At 43.4% G+C, this 19,519-nt stretch overlaps 1 protein-coding gene across 2 annotated transcripts in view; it reads left to right on the top strand.

The window, feature by feature from the left end:
• Positions 1-2,025: 2,025 nt before the first annotated feature.
• lrriq1 (leucine-rich repeats and IQ motif containing 1) overlaps positions 2,026-19,519 on the top strand; it is a 35,290-nt gene continuing 17,796 nt past the window's right edge. Inside the window, exons 1-16 of one of the 2 annotated variants that reach the window (XM_076734023.1) lie at positions 2,026-2,374; positions 3,051-3,147; positions 3,367-3,449; positions 3,550-3,670; positions 4,589-4,809; positions 5,282-5,356; positions 5,686-7,647; positions 7,886-8,038; positions 8,249-8,399; positions 8,885-9,078; positions 9,552-9,679; positions 9,807-9,880; positions 10,507-10,600; positions 14,229-14,408; positions 17,658-18,116; positions 18,518-18,701. In XM_076734023.1, the coding sequence (XP_076590138.1) occupies positions 2,198-2,374; positions 3,051-3,147; positions 3,367-3,449; positions 3,550-3,670; positions 4,589-4,809; positions 5,282-5,356; positions 5,686-7,647; positions 7,886-8,038; positions 8,249-8,399; positions 8,885-9,078; positions 9,552-9,679; positions 9,807-9,880; positions 10,507-10,600; positions 14,229-14,408; positions 17,658-18,116; positions 18,518-18,701 (4,353 nt within the window). In that variant the 5' untranslated portion in view covers positions 2,026-2,197. Of the gene's footprint in view, positions 2,375-3,050; positions 3,148-3,366; positions 3,450-3,549; positions 3,671-4,588; positions 4,810-5,281; positions 5,357-5,685; positions 7,648-7,885; positions 8,039-8,248; positions 8,400-8,884; positions 9,079-9,551; positions 9,680-9,806; positions 9,881-10,506; positions 10,601-14,228; positions 14,409-17,657; positions 18,117-18,514; positions 18,702-19,519 lie in introns of both variants that reach the window. The other variant, XM_076734022.1, reaches the window with a different exon arrangement.

Below are 19,519 nucleotides of genomic sequence, written 5' to 3'. Positions count from 1 at the left end.
CCCCAGCTTGTTAGGGGGAATTGTGATTACAGTAATCCCACAGTCATTTGCAGCAGATTTAGATGTGCTAAGGTCACACTGGCAGCGTAATGATAACTTTGAAAGGCAATCCAAATCTGTGTCCAAGTCCAACCGACTCACTGCTGCTGTCATCCCACTGAAGGAGGAGTAATCTCGGTCAGCAGAGTGTTGTGGGTGAACTGGCTTGACTTCCCAAATGTAACACAATGCTGTGCAGGTAAATCTGTGAAAAACCAAGATCAGATGTTTGTTGTACAAGCAAGAATTTGACAGCAGAAAACTACAAGAATGTAACATAGCGGTGATTAGGCTTACAACAGCATTCGTGCAGGATTAGTTCTCTTAAATATTTTCCCCCTCACGTGCACCTAATATGTTTTAACTGCCATCAGATCTACATACAAGTCGCCTTACTCCCAGAAGCCCATAATCTGGCTCAGTGCAGTGAGAAGAATCATCCATTTTCCGGCACTGGAGGTTGAAATGTCATGTTAAGTTCAAGCATGGAAAATATATTATTCTGGATGGTATTTTGGCTCCAATGGTTGATTAAATCCACAGTTACTAAATATCATAAATGGAATAAACAAGTCTACACATGAGACAAATTAGCATTTCCCAAACCAAAGCACAATCATGCATTGCTAATACCTCATAATTCATAAATCTGTGACTTGCAACCTGTGCATTCAAACTGGGCAGTAAGAGAAAGGGTAAGAAAAGAGTAGTTTGGAGTGGTGGTAGATTTTTCCTCCAATCCCTTCTTTCGTCAATGACCCCAGATGGAAATGATAGGCTTGATAGGCCCAGTGGTTGCCAAGATAATGGCTACAGACGAGTAACAGAAAACCCTTGACAGTGTAAACACACAGCTGCTATCCAAACCACTACTGCGTTTGGGCCGGAGCCGCCATTGACTGGCGTAATCTGCTGTATAAATCTGCAGCTTGGCCCTGTCTGGCTGCTGTCTGGGTTCCGTGCACTTGGACAAAAGCGACGGACACCTTGCCCACTGACAAAGGGCCTGGCCCTAATCGGAGTGGACAAGGCTTGCTGATGGAGCCTTTTTGAGCAATTGAACTTGGTCAATGAATCTTAGAGGACCTAATGAAACATAAGGGACAGGCAGTTTGACTCCAACAGCGGGGGCAGCACCAAAGTGTCCTGTTTCTGCCCGTCAGCCTCAGGACTGAAGTTGTGCTTTGACCCATGATGACCTGTATGAAAGCATGTCCGTGCCAGACCTGCGAAGATTCTGCTGGTGTTGACCTTGTAGGCCACATAAGTGCTGTAGATGTGGTGCTTTTCATTGTCGTTGTGGAATTCAGTTTTGGGCTTTGAAGGAAAAAGTAGTCTGATCTGGCGCCATTCTGTTGTTTTGTTTTCTGTCCTGGAACGTCATGAGAAATGAGAACAGGCCTTAGTGTGTCTCAGTTCGGGATGGAGGACATGCTGTTCTTCTTTGAAACTTTGAGGAAGGAGACTGGGTTCCTTTTAGAAAACCCTCGGGAATGTGTATGGGAAAACCTGTGTGGGCCACTGGAATCTCCTCAAAGAGAAGGAGTACAGCACGAGTGCAGAGACTTCACCACGGGAGAGAGGAACCGGTCTTTGTGATAAGAAATGCCATGGAAAAAGTGTGCATTGTTCACAGCCTGACACATTTTTTGTTCTTCTGGTCCTGTGATTCACCTACAAGGTCTTCAGCTCACTGACCCCTTCTCGCTGGCTGCCCAAAATGCCCACACAAGTCCATGACACCACATTTTATTTCCACGAAGCAGCTCTGAACCAAACAGCTTTGTTCTTTTCAGATTCCTTGTTGTGCCAAAGTCTGCTTGTGGAAAGTTTTAAAATGTTTATAAGAGAGTTATGGCACTCCAATTTTTCATGTGAACGAATAAATGTGACAAAGATGAAACTGAAACGGTTTTCTACTTGTGAGACGGAAGCAATTTGAATTTTCCCTTTGCCTTCTGCACGGTTTGTCCCTGGCGAGGCTACGTAGTTCAGAGTATTGTTTCCATGGAGACTGAAGTCTCTGCTAGACGCGAGCAGAAAGTTGCTCTGAGTGATAGCAAACGTTAAATTCGCTTTGACGCGCCAAGTGGCATGTTATTCAGATAAACAGCAAGTATGGATACTGTAGATAAAAACAACGACGTCAGATAACTTTATGAGGACAAACGGCGATAACGGGGAGTTAACGTTAAGCGCCTCTGACGTTTTAAAAAACATGACGGCTGCTAATGAGCTGGCTGAGGCTAATATGCGGCAGCTGGCTAATTCAGACATCTGTGACACCGATGAAACTCCAGTAGAGCAGCAGAGTTTTTCATTTCACGATGAGGCGGTAAGAAGAGTCTCCTGCTGAGGCCTGAACGCTGAGATGAGATGATGAAATGGAGATTTATCGCTAATTGACAGCAAGCTAAATGTAGTTAGCTAGTAGAAGCTGTTACCTGCTATCAGATATTTAACATTAGCTTGAGTGGTGGGTTTTAGCATGTGTTTTACGTATTTCCATTGTTTGGTATTGTATTATGGTTTAAGTTCAGTCTTTGTGTGTTTTGTGCTTCACCTGGCTGCACCTGTCCCCGAGGACAACAAGTCAAAGGTCAAAGTTGACAGTTAACTTCTTCACACTGCAGCTAACAGTAAAAACTGCTCCTTCACATGTCTTCTTTTAATTTCCATATGTGTTCATATAAATGCATCACTGAAGCATCTAGAAAATTAATTTGGAAGCACAAGCGGAGATTAACCCTTGGACGTGAAACAGGATAAGTGGCATTGACAGTGGACGAATTATTGACAACTTGAACACATGTACACATCAACTGACCCACTGCAAGCCTTATATCTCATGTAGCCATCAGTCATTGCTTCATTGAGTCTCCACAAGCTGAATAAAAACACATGTTTCGAAGTTTAGGGAGATACAAGACTTAACATTAACCATACCTTAACATTAACATTCATCGTTTGTGATGAAAACAAACTAACATAAAGCAACTTTCTGCCCCCAGGATTTAGATGATATTCCACCATCTCTGCTCAGCTACTTTGAAACCTCAAAAAGCAGAGCAGCAGTTTGTGAGAAGCTCATCCTTGAGGAACTTGAAGGTTTGTTAAAGAGCAAGCACATCATGCAATACCAGGCTTCTTGGAATTATTTGTTGTGTTTGAATTAGCTGCCAAATCGCTAATCTAAGCTGCCATTTTCAGGATTCTATCAGTTAATGGTTCTGTATTTCCACATATTAACATTCAAAAACCTTGAAATGATACCACTGTTTTCCATGATAATGAATATATCTGTGTTTTCTTTGAATTGCATCCCAGACTGCACTGCGTCGCATCACACTGAGGACACAGTGAACTTGCCTTTTGAACTCGATAAGGATATGATGAAAGTGAACGAGCAGGTAAATGTCTCTCTTTACAGTCTTGTCTTAAATGTCCTCAAACATCCTAAATACAACCCATTTTGTGGAAAACTACTTTAAATTGATGATCTGCTTGCAGGTCTTTTGTGACCCAGAAAATGAGGAGAACAACACTTCTTCTGACACTCGCCTTCTTCCTGCACCCACAGAGACAGAAGCGCTTTTCACTCACAAAGTGTCAGTGTGTCCAAACAATGAAGGTACAGTAAGTACATGTTTAGAAAAATCAAGTGAATACTTGAGATTTTTGTACGCTGAAAAAAATGTGCACATAGTGAAGCCTGGCTTTATTTAAGCCTTCCTTAGAGGGTGTAAAAGCAGTTTTTGAATGAGCTTTTTCATGTGCACATTTTCCAGGTAAAAGCATCAAATTTGAATTGATGCCTTCAAATGAGTAATACTCACGAATAAAAAGCATTATTTATGAAGAACCTTGTTGTTTTGGCACCTAATAAAATCTTGCACAGTGTGTACTTTTGTCTGAGTGACAGCACGATGTAAACAAAGTGAACAAACATGTTGACGTGTACTCTGTACACAGGTGTGATGGAAGTTGATGCCTAATTTTGCTTCTTTTCTCTTTGTTCCTTTTTCATTGCACTGTTGAGGCCTTGCTGAAGGTCTGATAATGCACTTCTTTGGTGATAGAGCAGCTGCCCACAAGAGGTCGCTGTTGTCCTGTTTTTTGTTTTCATCAATGAACGTTGTGTGAAGATGTTCTTAATCCCTTTTGAGTTGAAAAATGAAGTAGAGGGTTTGATAGAGTCCCTAAAGTCCTGTCAGTGGTCATAACTGTGATGGTTTTGAAGCTTTTTGGCAAAATGTCTGCCATAAAAACATATCATCTTTGACCAGATGGAAATGCTCTAATTGAAATTATTTATTATTTAACAGACCATAACTGCTCCCCTCCCTATTTTTGACAAAACATACTGACCTGCTCAAGCTCTGTCCAGATCATTCATGTGACATATGTACTTCTTGATGCGTTAGTTTGTGTTCACTGCATGTGTGCAATAGAGGTGACAGGGAAGGCAGATGATGACGTGCTCAAAAGGACCCAGACTTGAATGTGCATGTTTTTCCGTCCTTACAAAACCCTTATTTTTTTGTCACAGATGAAGCAGGAACAAATATATATACAGAGACTGAGATGCATTTGGCATTCGACATGAGTACCCTTGAGATCTCAATGGATGAACTGGAGAGAAAGAAAAGCAATGAATGCAAGGCAGAGCAAGACAAACAGCACTGTGAGGAGATGAAGAAAGAAGAGCAAAAGAGACAAATTGAAAGAGACTTTCAGGAGGAGCTGAGGAAGATAATTGAAGCCGAGAAGGTGAGTCACTCTGGACTTCCTTTACTCAACATGGTTACTTGCCATAAGGATTTTTAATATAGCAGATGCAGCTTTTGTTAAATATTTCAGGTGAGCAAATGTGTGATTCTACGCTGTGTAGGTATTTCTCATATATGTCTCACTGAAGAAGGGAGAATAGAACCTGATACTTTAAATATTTGTAATAATAGTGTACATGCATTAACCAGGAAAACAGACAACCTGTGGAACGTACCATCTTGCTCAAGTGCTCAAGAAGGATGCTGCCTCCTTACATTTTCCACAAATATGCTGTAGTGGAAGAGAGCATCCATTAGAACGAATGTGTAATCTGGAATTTAAGTAGACAACAGGATAACCGGAGAGCAAGTTATCAGCCAGTGAGACATATATGCTGTTTGAAGAAAGATGTCAAAGTGTCATAACTTATTCCTTTATCATGTTGATTTTTTTATCTTTCCATCAACTCCAGCTCCGTCAGAGGGAACTTGAGTTGATTGAAAAAAGAGCTCAGGAAAAACTTGAAGAGGAGTTTCTGCTTCAGCAGGTGGGCCTGAAACCTGGCACGCTCCCAGGTTAATGGTTAAGGACTGGGACTTCCAGGCAAAATCAGTAATCTGAATTCATCATTATTTCAACAATGTGACGTGTGACCTTTTGGGGCTGTTTGACTTCTCAAATCAGATTCTGACCTCAAATACTAGATTATGTTAGTCTGCATGAATGGGTCATATTTCAGTTTTCCTCTTTAGATGTTTTTTTTTTTTCCTTTTTGCTATTTATATGTTATTAATTTATGTACCTGAAGTTAAATATTACTAAAGAAATGGGATGACTTGCTTTGTTGTAACTCTAGTGATTATTTCAACCAATTAGGAACTGATCAACAGCTTACAGAGACGAGTGGAGGAAGAGAGGAGGAGGATGGAAGAGGAGCAGAAGAGACTGAAGGATGAAGAGGACAAGAGGAAAAGGGAAGAGGAGAAAAATAAGATCGAGGCAGAGAGGAAACGAATGGAGGAAGAGACAAGGAGGAAGAAAGAGGAAGAGAAAAAGAGGAGAAAGGAGAGGGAGGAAAAGAGGAAGAGAGAAGAGGAAAGACAAAGGATAGATTTGGAAAAGAGGAAGCTGGAGGATGAGATGAGAATGATGGAGGAAGAAAAGAAGAAAGCAGAGGCAGAGAAGATGAGGAAGGAGCAGGAGGAGAAGGAGAAAAGGGAGGAGGAGAAAAATAAGATAGAAGCAGAGAGGAAACAAGTGGAGGAAGAGAGAAGGAGGAAGAAAGAGGAACAGAGAAAAATAGAAGAGGAGAGGAAAAATAAAGAGGAAAAGAGGAGAAAGGAGAGGGAGGAAAAGAGGAAGAGAGAAGAGGAAAGACAAAGGATAGATTTGGAAAAGAGGAAGCTGGAGGATGGGATGGGAATGATGGAGGAAGAAAAGAAGCAAGCAGAGGCAGAGAGGATGAGGAAGGAGCAAGAAGAGAAGGAGAAAAGGGAGGAGGAAAGAAAAAAGATAGAAGAGACAAGGAAGGAGATGGAGAAGAGAAAAATGGAGAGAGGGATGAGCCAAAAGTGGCCAAAGAAAGAGGAGGAGGAGAGAAAAAAGAGGGAAGAGGAAAATATGAGAATGAAGGAAGTGGGGAGGGTAACTAAAGAGACTGAGGAGAAGAAGAAGCAGGAGGAGTTGAGGAAAAAGAAAGAGGAGGAGGATGATGACGACAGAAAAAGAATGGCACAGGAAAAGATGTGTGAAGAGATAAGGAAAAGGCATGAAAGAGAACATGGAAATGTAGATGAAGAAGTAAAACTTGAGGAGAGAAAAAAGAAGGAAGCAACAGATAGGAAAAGGAGTGTGGAAGAGGAGAAAGAGGAGGCAAGGAAGAGGGAGAAGGAGAAGGAAAGGAAAAAGATGGAGGAGAAGGAGGATGTGAAGGAAGTGATAAGAAAACAGGAAGAGGACAATAGAAAAATGAAAGAACTCATTGAAGAAAATGAGAAGAAGGAAAGGGAAGATGAACTGAAAACAAAAGAGGAAGAACAGAGAAGGAAGCAGGAGGAAAAGAGGAGGAGACAGAGGGAAGAAGAGAATTACAAAAAGACAGAAGAAGAAATGAGGCTCAAGGAGGAGAAGGAGAGGTGTGATTTGGACTACAGAAAGATGGAATATGAGGGCAAAACACAAGATGAAGAGAAGAAGCTGGAGGAGGAGAAGAAGAAAAGGGAGGAGAGGGAAAATGTAGAAGCAGAGAAGGAGCTCAATGGGCAAGAGGTGGGAGAAAACAAGGAAGAGCTTTACGAACAAACAGAAGAAGATGTAAGACTCAACAAAAAGGAGGAGAGCAGCAAGAGAATGGTGAAGGACACGGAGGCAAGAGCGGGAAGAGCAAGTGAGCTGAAAAGAGATCATAAGAGCATGATGGCTCAAAGTGAGAAAAATAATACAGATAAAACAGGAAACTCCTCACAGCTGGACGACAGCACCACACGGACCTCCTCAAGCCCCGCTCCTGCACCTGCTGAATCTGCAGTCTGCCCCACCAGCACTGAAGCCAGACCACAACAGCATAACACAACTGTGGACTGTGAACGTCAAGCAGCGAGGCCTTCCACCGTGTCCCTTTTTCTGCCTGCGTGGCTCCCGGAGCACACGGAGCAGAAGAGGCTGTCATGGATGAACGACTGCATCCCCTGGTCCAAACTCTCCCTCCAGAACAGGAGGAAGCAGAAAGGATCAGTCCGGAGTCGGAGAGGCCTGAGGAGGGCTGCGGAGGCCAGCGGTCTGCAACCTCTCTGCTCGGACGCTCTGCTTCAGGCCACAGGCTGGAAATCCCTGCAGGAGGTAACCTTTGTGCAGATGCTTAGCCGCTGTACAGACACACTGACAAAGCTGCTTGAATGCTGACGTGTAAGGATATTTTGTGCCAGTTGTCTCTGGACAGCTATATTAAAGAGGATACTCCATGTTTGATATGTGATGGAATAATGACATATCCACGTGCCTTGTCACACATACCAACTTAACCTCTCAAAATCCAGGAAAACTGCCGAGCCCTGAGCGATCTCTGCCCCTCTTTCAGGTGACCACAGTGACCCTGGAGGACTTGCCGGGCTGTAGCTTGTCCGCTCTCGCTCAGTGTACTCAACTTCGGTCCCTCAGCCTCAGACGCTGTGGCCTCAAATCCCTGGAAGGCATCAGCCAGTTACCACAGCTCTGCTACGTCGATGTACAGGTGGATGTTCAGTCAATATATATTACTTTATTATCTTCATGCCACTTTTTAAGTATCAAGTCATCCAAGATCTTTACTTGCTTCTGTTTTAATAGTGCAGATCTTGGGTATTGGTTAAATATCATTAGCTCCTTTTCTTTCATTTTTTTCTGTAAAATCAGTACAGGCGGCTTTTGGTGTGCCATCAGATCTTCATTTGTCTCGCTGCAGGAAAACGACATCTCATTCGTCGACTGTGAAAATATGACTAGTCTGCGAGTCCTTCAGCTCAGCCACAACAAGCTGACGTCCATCCATGGGTTAGCTGGCGCTGAAAATCTGGACGCTCTAGACCTCTCGCACAACTCCATCACACGCATTGGTGAGAACTGTCAGATAAATGTATAATATGTGATTGTGTCACATCTGAGGTCTCCAGTTGTTTTTTCAGTGTGACTCATTGTTGCTGTTGGAATGTGGAGGTCGCAGCTTGAGCTCAGACTTCCTGACAAGTCTGCGGTACTGCACAAGAGGGCAGCATCCCTCTTCTTTTCAGACGTTCACTTTACTGCAATATGCAATGAGAAGTGATTTATTTATCAACTTGAGCCTCGAGGCTAAAGTCATAAAAAGATATTGGCCAGGCAAGAGGTTAAACACACTGAATTGTGTATTAAGCTACTGTAGCATTTGGTTGTAACTCACCTCTTTTGTAAATCGTGAGCTCAGATTCTATATACAGGAGGGGACTTTTGGACCGTGTCCTTTCAAATGAAGTTTTTCGACATGCTTATCGCTTGTTTACTGTAGACTCTGTGCTGTTGTCCAACCTGAATAAGTGGCTTCTCTGTTCCGTCTCATCCCCAGCTGGTCTGGAGTCTGTGAGGAGACTGCAGAGGTTGTCAGTGGAACACAACCAGCTGATCAGCACCAAAGGGCTGAGGGACGTGTACACTCTGCTCCACCTGAACTGCTCGCACAACCACCTGGCAAGTGTTGAGGGTCTGGAGAACAGTGCTCTGCTCAGCACTCTGGACCTGAGAGCCAACAGCCTTACAGAGGTATTTAAATCAACAACTCATGAGGGGTGAAGGTGAACTTTGACCTTCAAGTCTGAGAAACATCAGACTGAGGCGTGATGTGCACTCTTGAATTAAAAGTGAGATGCGAGAGAGGATGCACAACACCAGGGCCCAGGCACTAATTGATGTTATTAGTTACATTCATCCTCCATGAGGATGCTGAATAAGTTGGAGAGACTGTCCAAATACTGAAGCTAAGTCAAGAAAAAGAAAACAAGCAAAACAAAAGGAGATACAAAGAAAAGTAATTTGTACGATAGTATATACCCTCGAGTGCCGTAGAGCGTAACTTGTGGCAGACATGATGACTGTAAACACGGCAGGACTAAAACAACTGACATTGATGGATGGGGTCATGTAGTCGTGGCTGGACCAGCAGCAGCAGTTAAAGTTAGTCTAACCCCACAGTTTGACTGCTGTTAGCTGACAACTTCACCCTGTTCGCCCATCAGCCCCCCAGTCTGAACAATCAGGTCCTGCTCAGAGAGCTGCTTCTGGACGACAACAGCATCTGCTCCCTGCAGGGCCTCACTGCTTGCTGGCTTCCCCTCATGCAACGTCTCTCTGTGGCCCAAAACAGGTATGTTCCTGCACTTCCGCTCTGTCTGTGCACACGGCCTGTTTCTGTGTTTAACAGTGACATGAATGTTATCTGAAGGTGTAGAGCAGCTTTCAGAGAGGTTAGAATTTGTCTCTGTGTTTTCTAGAATTACCCAGCTGCCCCCCATGTCTGATTCTGTGTCCCTTGAAAATCTGGATCTTCGATTCAACTGCATGTCAGGTAACAGGTTGTCGTGATTAGACACACTGTGTAAATCCGGTTTTCCTCGTTGTAAAGGCATACAAACTTTTACTGTGCATCAAAACCTGTGTCCTTTAATTGTCCTCTTTTGCCGACTTTAACGATGATTTTGGATATTTTTATTTTCATTTGCTGCCTTGTGTGATGCACTTTGTAACTTTGGTTTTGAAAAGTGCTCAATTAATGAAGATTATCATTATAACTACTGTTATGTGACACACAGACTTAGAAAACAGCCGTTATTAGCGTTCATCTCATTCTGTCTGTATGCTCTCGGGCCGTCTCCCTTTCCAGTCCCTTCCTCCCACTCAGCCACAGATTGATTTCACTCAATAAAAAAAGAAACAATAGCTATAAATTTACATGCACAAGCCTTCAGGCATAAACACTCATGATTCCATCTATTAATATGATGCTGCTGTATTCATATTGGCTCTGTGCCGGCTGGACAAGTATATTGTCTGACTCCATGGAAATAAGATGCGCACTGTAAGTTTTCATGTCTCTGGAAAACATCTCCGCATACCTGCATGATGCAACTGGTAAAAATGAGGAGCGGACTGAAAAATAGACACTGACAAGGCAGCGTTGTCTTTCTCCCTCAGAGCTCCAGAACGTGTGTGAGAGTCTGCAGGGATGTCATTTCCTGCGAGAGATCCACCTCACAGGGAATCCTCTTCAGCAGGAGAGCGGCTGGAGGTAAGGCGAGGGCTGGACGGAGGAGGTGGAGAAAATTATATGGGCTACCGTTTGCGTTGTTTTCTAATCTGTGAGCATCTGCCCGAAGGACGAATCAGGCAGCGCTGTGGTATTAAGCTGATTTAAATACGCTCGGCACTCTCTGATTTTCTGGACGGCTGTTCACCTCTGACTTTATCAACCCTCTCCTCTGCACTACCCGCCGCACAGTTTCAAATCAAGATAGCGTAATTAGAAATTTCCGTTTCTGGAAATTCTTTGGACAAAAGTTTCAGTTTCAGCTTCCTTTGCTCTGAAATATCAGTCGCCATGGTGGATGTTCAAAGGAACATACCAGCGAAAAGCCAGAATTTCCCTATCACAAATGCAGTCTATTGGCTCAGGTAGTCTAAACATTCCATCAGAACACAGGCCTTTCTGTCCACTTCCCAGGATTAGCGCTGTGATCCCCGTCCGCTATTAGATTACTGCGACGTGCCACCGACACCTGTGTGCACGTACGTTGCAGTAAGTGCTCCTAATTCCCCAAATATTGACGCAACAGAAAAATCAATTACCTTTTCAGTGTCAATTTGCTCATTCACTTACCGTGCCTAAATATCTTACGGATGTTAAGACTGTTGCAGTGACTTTATGTGAAAAATATGCAATGACCACTTATATTTTTCATGCTTCTATTGGCCTGTAATGAGCGATGATGTCAGCTGTTGCAGGTTTGCAAAGTTGTTTGGCTCCTCAGAGCTACTCACACCCATTTAGTAACAGCAAAATGTCCAAAATATGAAAAGCTATACTTTGTTTGCCCCTCGCTGTAGCCCTGAATGTTTCCGTTTTAGAAAATTCTTTTATGGGTTGTTTAGCTAACTGCATTTACACTGTTTTATTGGGGGGGTTTCATTTTTTTGCACTCTTAAACCATCAACACCATCATCATAACTGAGAGGCGCTGAATGTCAGTGGCATGTAAAACATTTTTCATGCACTACTGGTCGTTTGGTTTAATAATGCTGACAATTTGAAGATAAAAGTTCTAACTTTTTATTTGTCTTTTTTAGCGTAAAATGTCCACCACTCGCCCTAAAAACCAGGGCGAGTGGTGGACGTTTTACCCGTCTTAAGCCTCAACTGAAACGTTACCTTAATATTTCATTGAACTTTACCTAACCTCCAATGCCAACAGTGGAATTAACCCTCTGTATTTCCACACTCATGCCCTGGCCCTTTCATCCTGAGCCAGTGATAACACCGCTTAAATTAAAGCACCAAAAGAAAAGCACTAAGAATTACACTCCCTGTAGGCAGCCCCTGATCCAGGAGACGTGGAAGAAGAAAACACCGGGCTTGATTAATCAGGGCCACTTTAAGAGCATGTGTTTTGGAGGAAGTCTTCACTAAATGAAATACGGACTTGTGCTCATAAGGGCCGAAGAAGGAGGATGAAGGAATGTGAGCAAAGAACAGCGATGTGAGCAAAGAACAGTGTTTCCCCTCAGAGAGGAGGATGAAATTTATAACAATTTAGGAAAGGTTCAGGTTGAAGTCCAAGTATAGTCAAAGTAGATGAAGCTGTAAGGAGGCGAAGAGATTCATAGCATCTAAATTGTGAAGCTCCTACTTTCTTTTAAAAATTATGAGTTTCATTTATTTGGTTAAATTTACCCAGTCGTGACAAATACACAGTTTACTCCAGCAGAAACAAATGTCTTACGCTTCAGCAAGACAGTGAAAACTGTTGAGTATAGTGCAGAGTCGCCTTTCTGAAACCAGAAAAACTCACTTTCCCCGATTCTTTAACCAGAATCATCCATTGTAAACATCCCCAACCGATGGCATCTAATCATTTTGTACATAGGTCTGCTCTGTGTTCTCCCAAGTGTGTCTTAGTGGCTTCCATTCCTCAACTGAATCACATTCCCCACCTCAGTGAGCTCATGTAACGATCAAAAGGTCGTATATTTGGGTTTGGAGCTACATTTGAAGACAGCCAGCCAGACAACGTGCCCAAGGGTTGGAATCTAATCCCGATCTGTGTCGGAGAGACCAAGTGGGCCACATCAAAACCGTATCCCTCTGACAGTACACAGATCCCGTCCTTTGCGGTCATGTCTTTGACTCAGGGTGGCAGTAGGTTCGGGAAAACTCAGCATGCTATCAGCATGTAGTAAGAACCATTTATAACCGGGTCTGAAGAAAAGGGTTCACAATCCACACCTGAATCAGAATCATCACTTTACTCTTTTTACTGGATTTAATAATAATTTATTTCATCTGTATTCGTTGACAGTGTGGGAAACAGTAGATTTTTTATTTGGAGCTGTGTTTTAAATAATCCGTCAGGGTCTACCCTTAAAAATCTATTTAAGCCGTAAGTGAGATGCACATGTAAAGAGATACAGAAGTAAGAACAATGCAGATGTTCACAAAAGCACACATTGTGAGCTGGTGAAATGAAAGCTGTGCCCTCTGCCCATGTTTTATCCTCCTCCCGTGATGTGGCAGACAAGATTTAAGAGCATATGGTGCTCTGGGAATCAGTTCTGAAAACCCCACTCGTTGAAAACGGTTTTAAAAATGGACTTCGTAGCCTGAAGGCTTGTATTTTTACAGATTTTATTGTTGCCGTTCCCTAGTGTCCTGTAGAGTTTCCAGCTCCACATTTTCCCACTGAACACAGACCACATTTGGCCTCTGCCGGTGGACGCTCAGAGCCTGTTTCTCTGGCAGATAGTTGGGATTCCTCTGCTTGTACATCCTTAGCCTGAGGCAGCGGTTACCTCTCCCCCAGACTCACAGCCATTCAGGGCTCCCCTCCAGTAAGAAGGATGATACTACCTAACATATGCCACTTGGTAGAGTTCTTCGGTCCAAAGTAGCTATAGGACTACACTTTAGAAAATTCTATAAAGTTAACAATTACCAGAGTCAGAGTCATTTTTAGTGGATAAAACACATCAAATTCACCAAATCACTGTAAGCAGATTAGTCCAGTTCGTCCAGAGCACAAAATGTACTTCAGAGCAGCATGTGCTCTGAGAGGGGCCTCAGTGGGACCTGAAACCATCCTCTCCTGCTCTGACCTTCACCAATAGAGAAACTGAATGTCTTATTCCTTAGTCCTCACAGAACCTCTCTCTATCGCTCTTTTTCTGCGATTCCTGTTCATGTCTTTCAGAGCCCCTCATTGTTTTTGAATATACTGCTGTTTATATAAACTGTCGGGCTCACCAAGTTGTTTAAAGTGACTGCAGAGCTCGTTTGTTCAAAGCTGCAATAGCACAGTCATTTAAAAAGACTGACGTGAATGTGTCAGATGAAAACATTTAAATACGTTAGGAAGCTCAGTTCAATCTTTGTTTTTCCCCTAAATCTTCAAATGCAAATGCTGTGGTGTTGTTCAGTGCTGCTGCTGAAATGATACTGAAATCAGGGTTTTCAGGTTTTTCTTTTTAATCAATGTATTGGTTATAAGAACCACATTGGTCTTGTGTGTTGGATAAATGCAAATCAAAGAAAAATGTAATTAGTGGCTGATTGTACTTCAAGACTTTTTGTTGATTTTATAGTATCTAAAATAATAAAGGCCATTTAAAGGTGGTCCTAATGACAGCTGATATTTAATCCTTTTCAGATCCACTCTCCAGAGAGCAGTGCCCGGCCTGAGGGCCATTGATGACCAGCAGACAGGCTCCTCTCTATCGCCCCCTGCTGTTCAGCAGGTTGGCTTGGCTCCAGGCAGCTTCCTAACGTTCTGTCAGGCTCAGCTTCAGCAGATTCGGGATTTACAGCAGCGGCACAGCAGGGAGCTCAGGTAAGAGACGAATGACTGCCTGCGTATGTAGATGCACTGTGATCGGCTGTGTTCTAGTGTGGATGGAGGTGGAGGTCTCATCAGTAATCAGAGAAAGTGGTCGGACAGGTGTCCGACCCCAGATTTTAATGTGAGTCCCTTCGAGCTGCCATGGCCCCATCATCCAAAAAAAAAAATCTGTCATCTGAGGTGCTTATTGTGAACTCAGGTAACATTAACATCATGATCGTTTTTTCTAGTTCTGACACCAGGGATCCACTGAGGAAGGGGAGTTTAGGAAACAAAGCTGAGGAAAGTTCTCCTCAACAAAAACCAGTTTGCTCAGTCAGTACTGTGTGTTCGATCGACAGTGCTGAGAAGAAAAACAGAAAGTGAAAAGCGAAAGGGATTATAACACACTTGAAAGGAAAAGCAGAATCAAAAGGCCAACCAGAGTAAAACTTAACAGGATAAAACAATATAATGCCTGCGGACGTGTTTACAAGAGGTCATGTTACACGTTTTATCTTGTGTTGATCAGCCTGTCAGACAGACAGACGCGAGGCAGTCAGGAATGTTAGCTATCCTCTTGTTATGTCTGATACACAGGGCGTAGTGAGCCTAAAGACAACGTACATCTATTTTCACAAGTCCTTGGATGTCACTCGCCTCCGCACACATTGATGCTGCTTTGCAGGACGGACCACCAGCACTTAAAACAGTGGTCAACTTTCTGCTTATCTTCATGACCCCTCCAAATTACACAGCACAAAAGATGAAACATGGCTGCAGCTACCCTTGCAGGTCACACCGAGGACTCCTATGGCTTGGGGGGTAGCGTGGCGCTCCCTTTGCTTCACCCCTCACTGTGTGCCCTCTACCCCCCCGGCCTCTGGACAATGAGCCATTCTGGGGGCTTTGCAAGGACCAACACAGCCATTTAACCCCTGGCCTGACCTTGTGTCTGAGTGGGGTTTAGTTGGAGGTGAGAAGAGTGCCACACGTCAGTCCGCTGGTGACTGTAAGGTGGGGAACCATGGGGTTTATCAGGGCTATGGTTTCACAACTTTTCTCTACAGGGTGTCGAGTGGAGGCTCAATCCTCCATTCTTGCAAAATGCCTCTGTTTTACCCTTTAGCCAAAACAAATATAATCTACTTTTGATGACTGTAACCGAGCAGCTATAACATACTTCTCTGAAAACAAAGAAAAACAAAGGTTGGAACCACGACAGATTTCTGTGTACCAGCGTCTCAGAGAGAAGCCGGAGGGTTGGTGCAGTATAATGAATGAGTCTTTAATGTTCTTTTCAGGGAGTTGGCTTTACTGTCAGTAGTTAACAAGACACTGCTATACATGCATACACAAAATACATCACAGATCCTGAATATTGCCCTGCTTTAGAAACACAAGAATAATGCCAGGTAACCAAAACTTTTGCCATTTTGTGTGTTGTGGATGTTTGTCATGAGAAAAGTATGCAATGCAATACATGCAAACATATCTAAAAACAGTACTCCCATGCCAGCATGTGCATTGAAAGAGCCACTGGTTGTTGAATTTGTTTCTCCTTATCTCTTCCTATCATGATTGTAATGTGAGAGATGGGGAAGATACACTTCAAAGTTCAGCTGAAACTAATATGTGGCTTTAACTCTCTTCCAGAGTTACAAAGTCTTTTTAGTCCCAAATTCCCTGTGTGTGATACTATCCCACAGCTCAGCGAGGAAGCACTGTCCAGGAAAACATAGAGAGGGAATTTCTCACTAAGAAGATCACTACTATGGAAGATGACCACTTTATTTGTCTAAGTTGGGCTGCGAAAGCCTCATATTGGCATTGGCTGAACTTCAGAATGCACAGAATGTGGATTTTGTCCTCTGTATCTTACATCATGTGAAGAAAAGATGTCTTCATGGCCAGTGTGGACAGGAGAAACAAACACAGCAACCATGAACTTTTTCAGTGTTTGTAGGGGCATGTGAATATTGAGTTAAGCCAGTTTCTACAGCGTATTACTGCACACATCACCACTTTTTATTCCTCTCTGTGAGCTGGCATCCATCCTGAGGTTGAGGTTAACTGTATCTGTAGAGCCACCGCTGTAGAAGCAGATCCCATCTGCAGTAAAAAACCACACTAAATTCAATAGAGTTTGGTTCAGGTTTTGTCTTGCTCTTTGCTGGCCCTCAGTTTCTTGTTGCTGTCCAACAGATATTGCTGCTCTTTGTCCACTAATATAATTGAAAAGACAAGTACAAGGATTTTGGTATGCACACGCAGGGGTACAGACAGATTCAGGGTAGTAATACTCAGTTTGTGTCTCGTCGTTATTATTTTCACATTTCAGCTCTGATACGTAAAACGATTTGTTCATTCTGCACTCTTATATCAGTGAGATTGTAATGGTGACCCTGGAGTGAACCAGCAGGTACGGGGGGCAGGGGTCAGCGGGGTCACAGTCCTTTCGGACCTCCCGACTCCTCTCTCCCTTGTCCCGCTGAGAACGAAGAGCTAGGTCTTTGTAGAGAAGAGGCTGTACCACCTAAGGCTAGTGGCCCTCCAGACTGGCTGGGTACTGAAATGTCTCTGCCCCCTCAGGGTTGAAGACAGGGAGGGGGGCAGAGCCAAGCATTGCTAATAGATTCATTAAGTTTCCATTGAGGTGGCTTTGTAGTCAGTTTATCCCCTCAATGAAAGAGACATTATATGGTATTAGGGCACACAGAGCAACACACTCTCTCTCTCTCTCTCTCAAACACACACACACACACACACACACACACACACACACACACACAGACACACACACACTCACTCTCCTTCACCTCACCTCAGATGAACTGGTCAAAAGTAGGAGCTAAATGTCACCTAAATGTGATATTCCATGAATTTAATATTACATTTTTCTGAGTTGCAGCAGATTGTTCTTACTTTTCATGCTGTAGGTAGTGTGATTAAATCTGTCAGTCACAGATTAACATCCTTACATTGGATAAAAGCTTTTAAACTGGAAAACTGCTAGTTAGAACATTTAATCAGCGTTGACATTTTGTTCAGAGGAGGCTGCGTTCAGACCCCATGAATCACTGCGTAGGTCAACAGGCCGTGTTGTTTTTATATGAGGACTGGAGAATAATCTGTAATTTTCTAAAACGTGTGTGTGTTAGCGGGTGTTTGTCACAGGATCTTCGCTCACCTACCGTACATGCAGACATTCTAAAAAGAGTGAGCGTCCATACCTAAAACAGTGTTTGTATATGTTCACAGTAATGCGTCATCCTCCGTGGATGCCGTGGAGGCCTCCTGCCGACACTTCGCTGAGGCGCTGCAGCTGGCTACAGACCAGAGATTCGCCCATGAATATGGCGACACCACTGTGGCCGACAAACACGGGGCTGCAGGCCAAACAATACCTGAGGAAACACTGGACGTGAGCGGTACCAACGCTGAGAAGTGTACTAAAGGCCCAGAAACGGGGTCCACTGCAAAGGTTCCAGCAGTTATTCCGAACAGGGACAATATCGGATGCAGCTCCTGGACTTTTGATGAGAAGTCAGCTGCAGAGAGACGTCATGGCGACACTTTTACAACAGGTCCACAGACAGGACCAACAGTTAGCAAAGCTAGCTCTGGCAGTGTCCGCTCCTTGGCATCAAAGAGAGAAACAATCCCCTCCAATCATAAAATGGCACCTGTGTCCGCCCATCGAGACCTGGACCTCAAAAAGTAATTCACCAACGTGCTGCTCTCATATGCTCTTATTTTTATATCAGTCTTTTTATAGCCGCTCAGGATTTTATTAGTTTCTGTTGCAAAGCATTTGTCATCATTGGAGCCTCCTTCATGTGATTTACAGCTGAAGATGTTGAACGTCTTATTCATTTTAACACGCAGCTTCATCATTAACACTGCGCTATCTTTGGGAGGATGATTTATCTTTAATATGAAGGGTGGCTGTGGACAGGCTTAAACTCTCCAGAGTCATGCTCTCCAGATGTCTGCTCAGAAATAAATTCATGTTTTGAAAGACGAAGGTGCTATGACATCATGTACATCCCTCACTCTGTGTGTGTGTGTGTGTGTGTGTGTGTGTGTGTGTGTGTGTGTGTGTGTCCTTTCTGGAGCAGCGCAGCAGCAGTCGTGATTCAGCAGCTGTGGAGGAAATACAGACAGAAATGTGGGAACATCAGCAGCCCTTCCACAGCTGAGAAGGTAGGAGGAAGAGGAGGAGATGGAGGAAAGTCAGAGTCAGGACCAGCCTACATCAACGGGAGCGTTGTTGGCCAAGATTGTGCAGCAACTGTCATCCAGGTAAAACTGGTGCATTTTTTTTTTTTTTTTTAACTGCACAATGCGTAGAACTTTTAATTAAGGGGCAACAGTTTTCAAACTGTGTGTTTCCTTTGTTACATACGAAGCATACCCCCATAGATTACATGAAATATTTGTCATATGCTCATTTTTGCAACATCCTCCACCAAAATAGTTTCCTCCTGATGTTATTCTTGGACACTGTTATGCTGTTTGTAAAACAGGAAATGAACAGCTTCCTTGTGTATAGTACAGCAGCCCTGTCAGAGAACAACTATCCAGTCAGAGTATGTAAATTAAGTGATCAATATAATATACAGGCAGAGAATGAGAGGCCAGAGACTGACAACTACTTTCTGTATCTGTACTCAGTAGTGTGTGTGAACACATCATTGGTTTGATTGGTGTCAGAGACTCACTGCAGGAACAGGTTCTGGAACATTAGACCTGAGTTTAATCAATCACCAGTGATTGTCCAGTGATTTGTGTAGAAGAAGTGTAGTAAATTTCCCATTGCTTAAAGTGAGATCTTCAGATTGCTTGTTTTGCTCAGTTTACAATGATTTCAAACAGAGAAAAGCAGCAAATCCTCACATTTAACAGGCTGGAATCAGGAAATGCTGCAGAAGACGTTTCTGCTGTTGTTTTTCTGCATTTGTTGACGATTGCTTGAAACCTGTCGGTCTGTCAATGTGCCTGCTAGTTTCAAAACCTTCAATATTTAGCAGCCTAGTTTAGCATAGACAAAAATCCGCCTGTCAACTTGTTACTAGATTTTTTTTGGTATTGTGGCTGCAGTCACGTCTGCACAGTGGGTA

The sequence above is a fragment of the Chaetodon auriga genome, chromosome 6 (genome assembly GCF_051107435.1).
Source record: "Chaetodon auriga isolate fChaAug3 chromosome 6, fChaAug3.hap1, whole genome shotgun sequence".
NCBI classification, from domain to species: domain Eukaryota; kingdom Metazoa; phylum Chordata; class Actinopteri; order Chaetodontiformes; family Chaetodontidae; genus Chaetodon; species Chaetodon auriga.
Note: the sequence above shows the minus strand (reverse complement) of the source record. Positions and strands in the feature narration are given on the sequence as shown.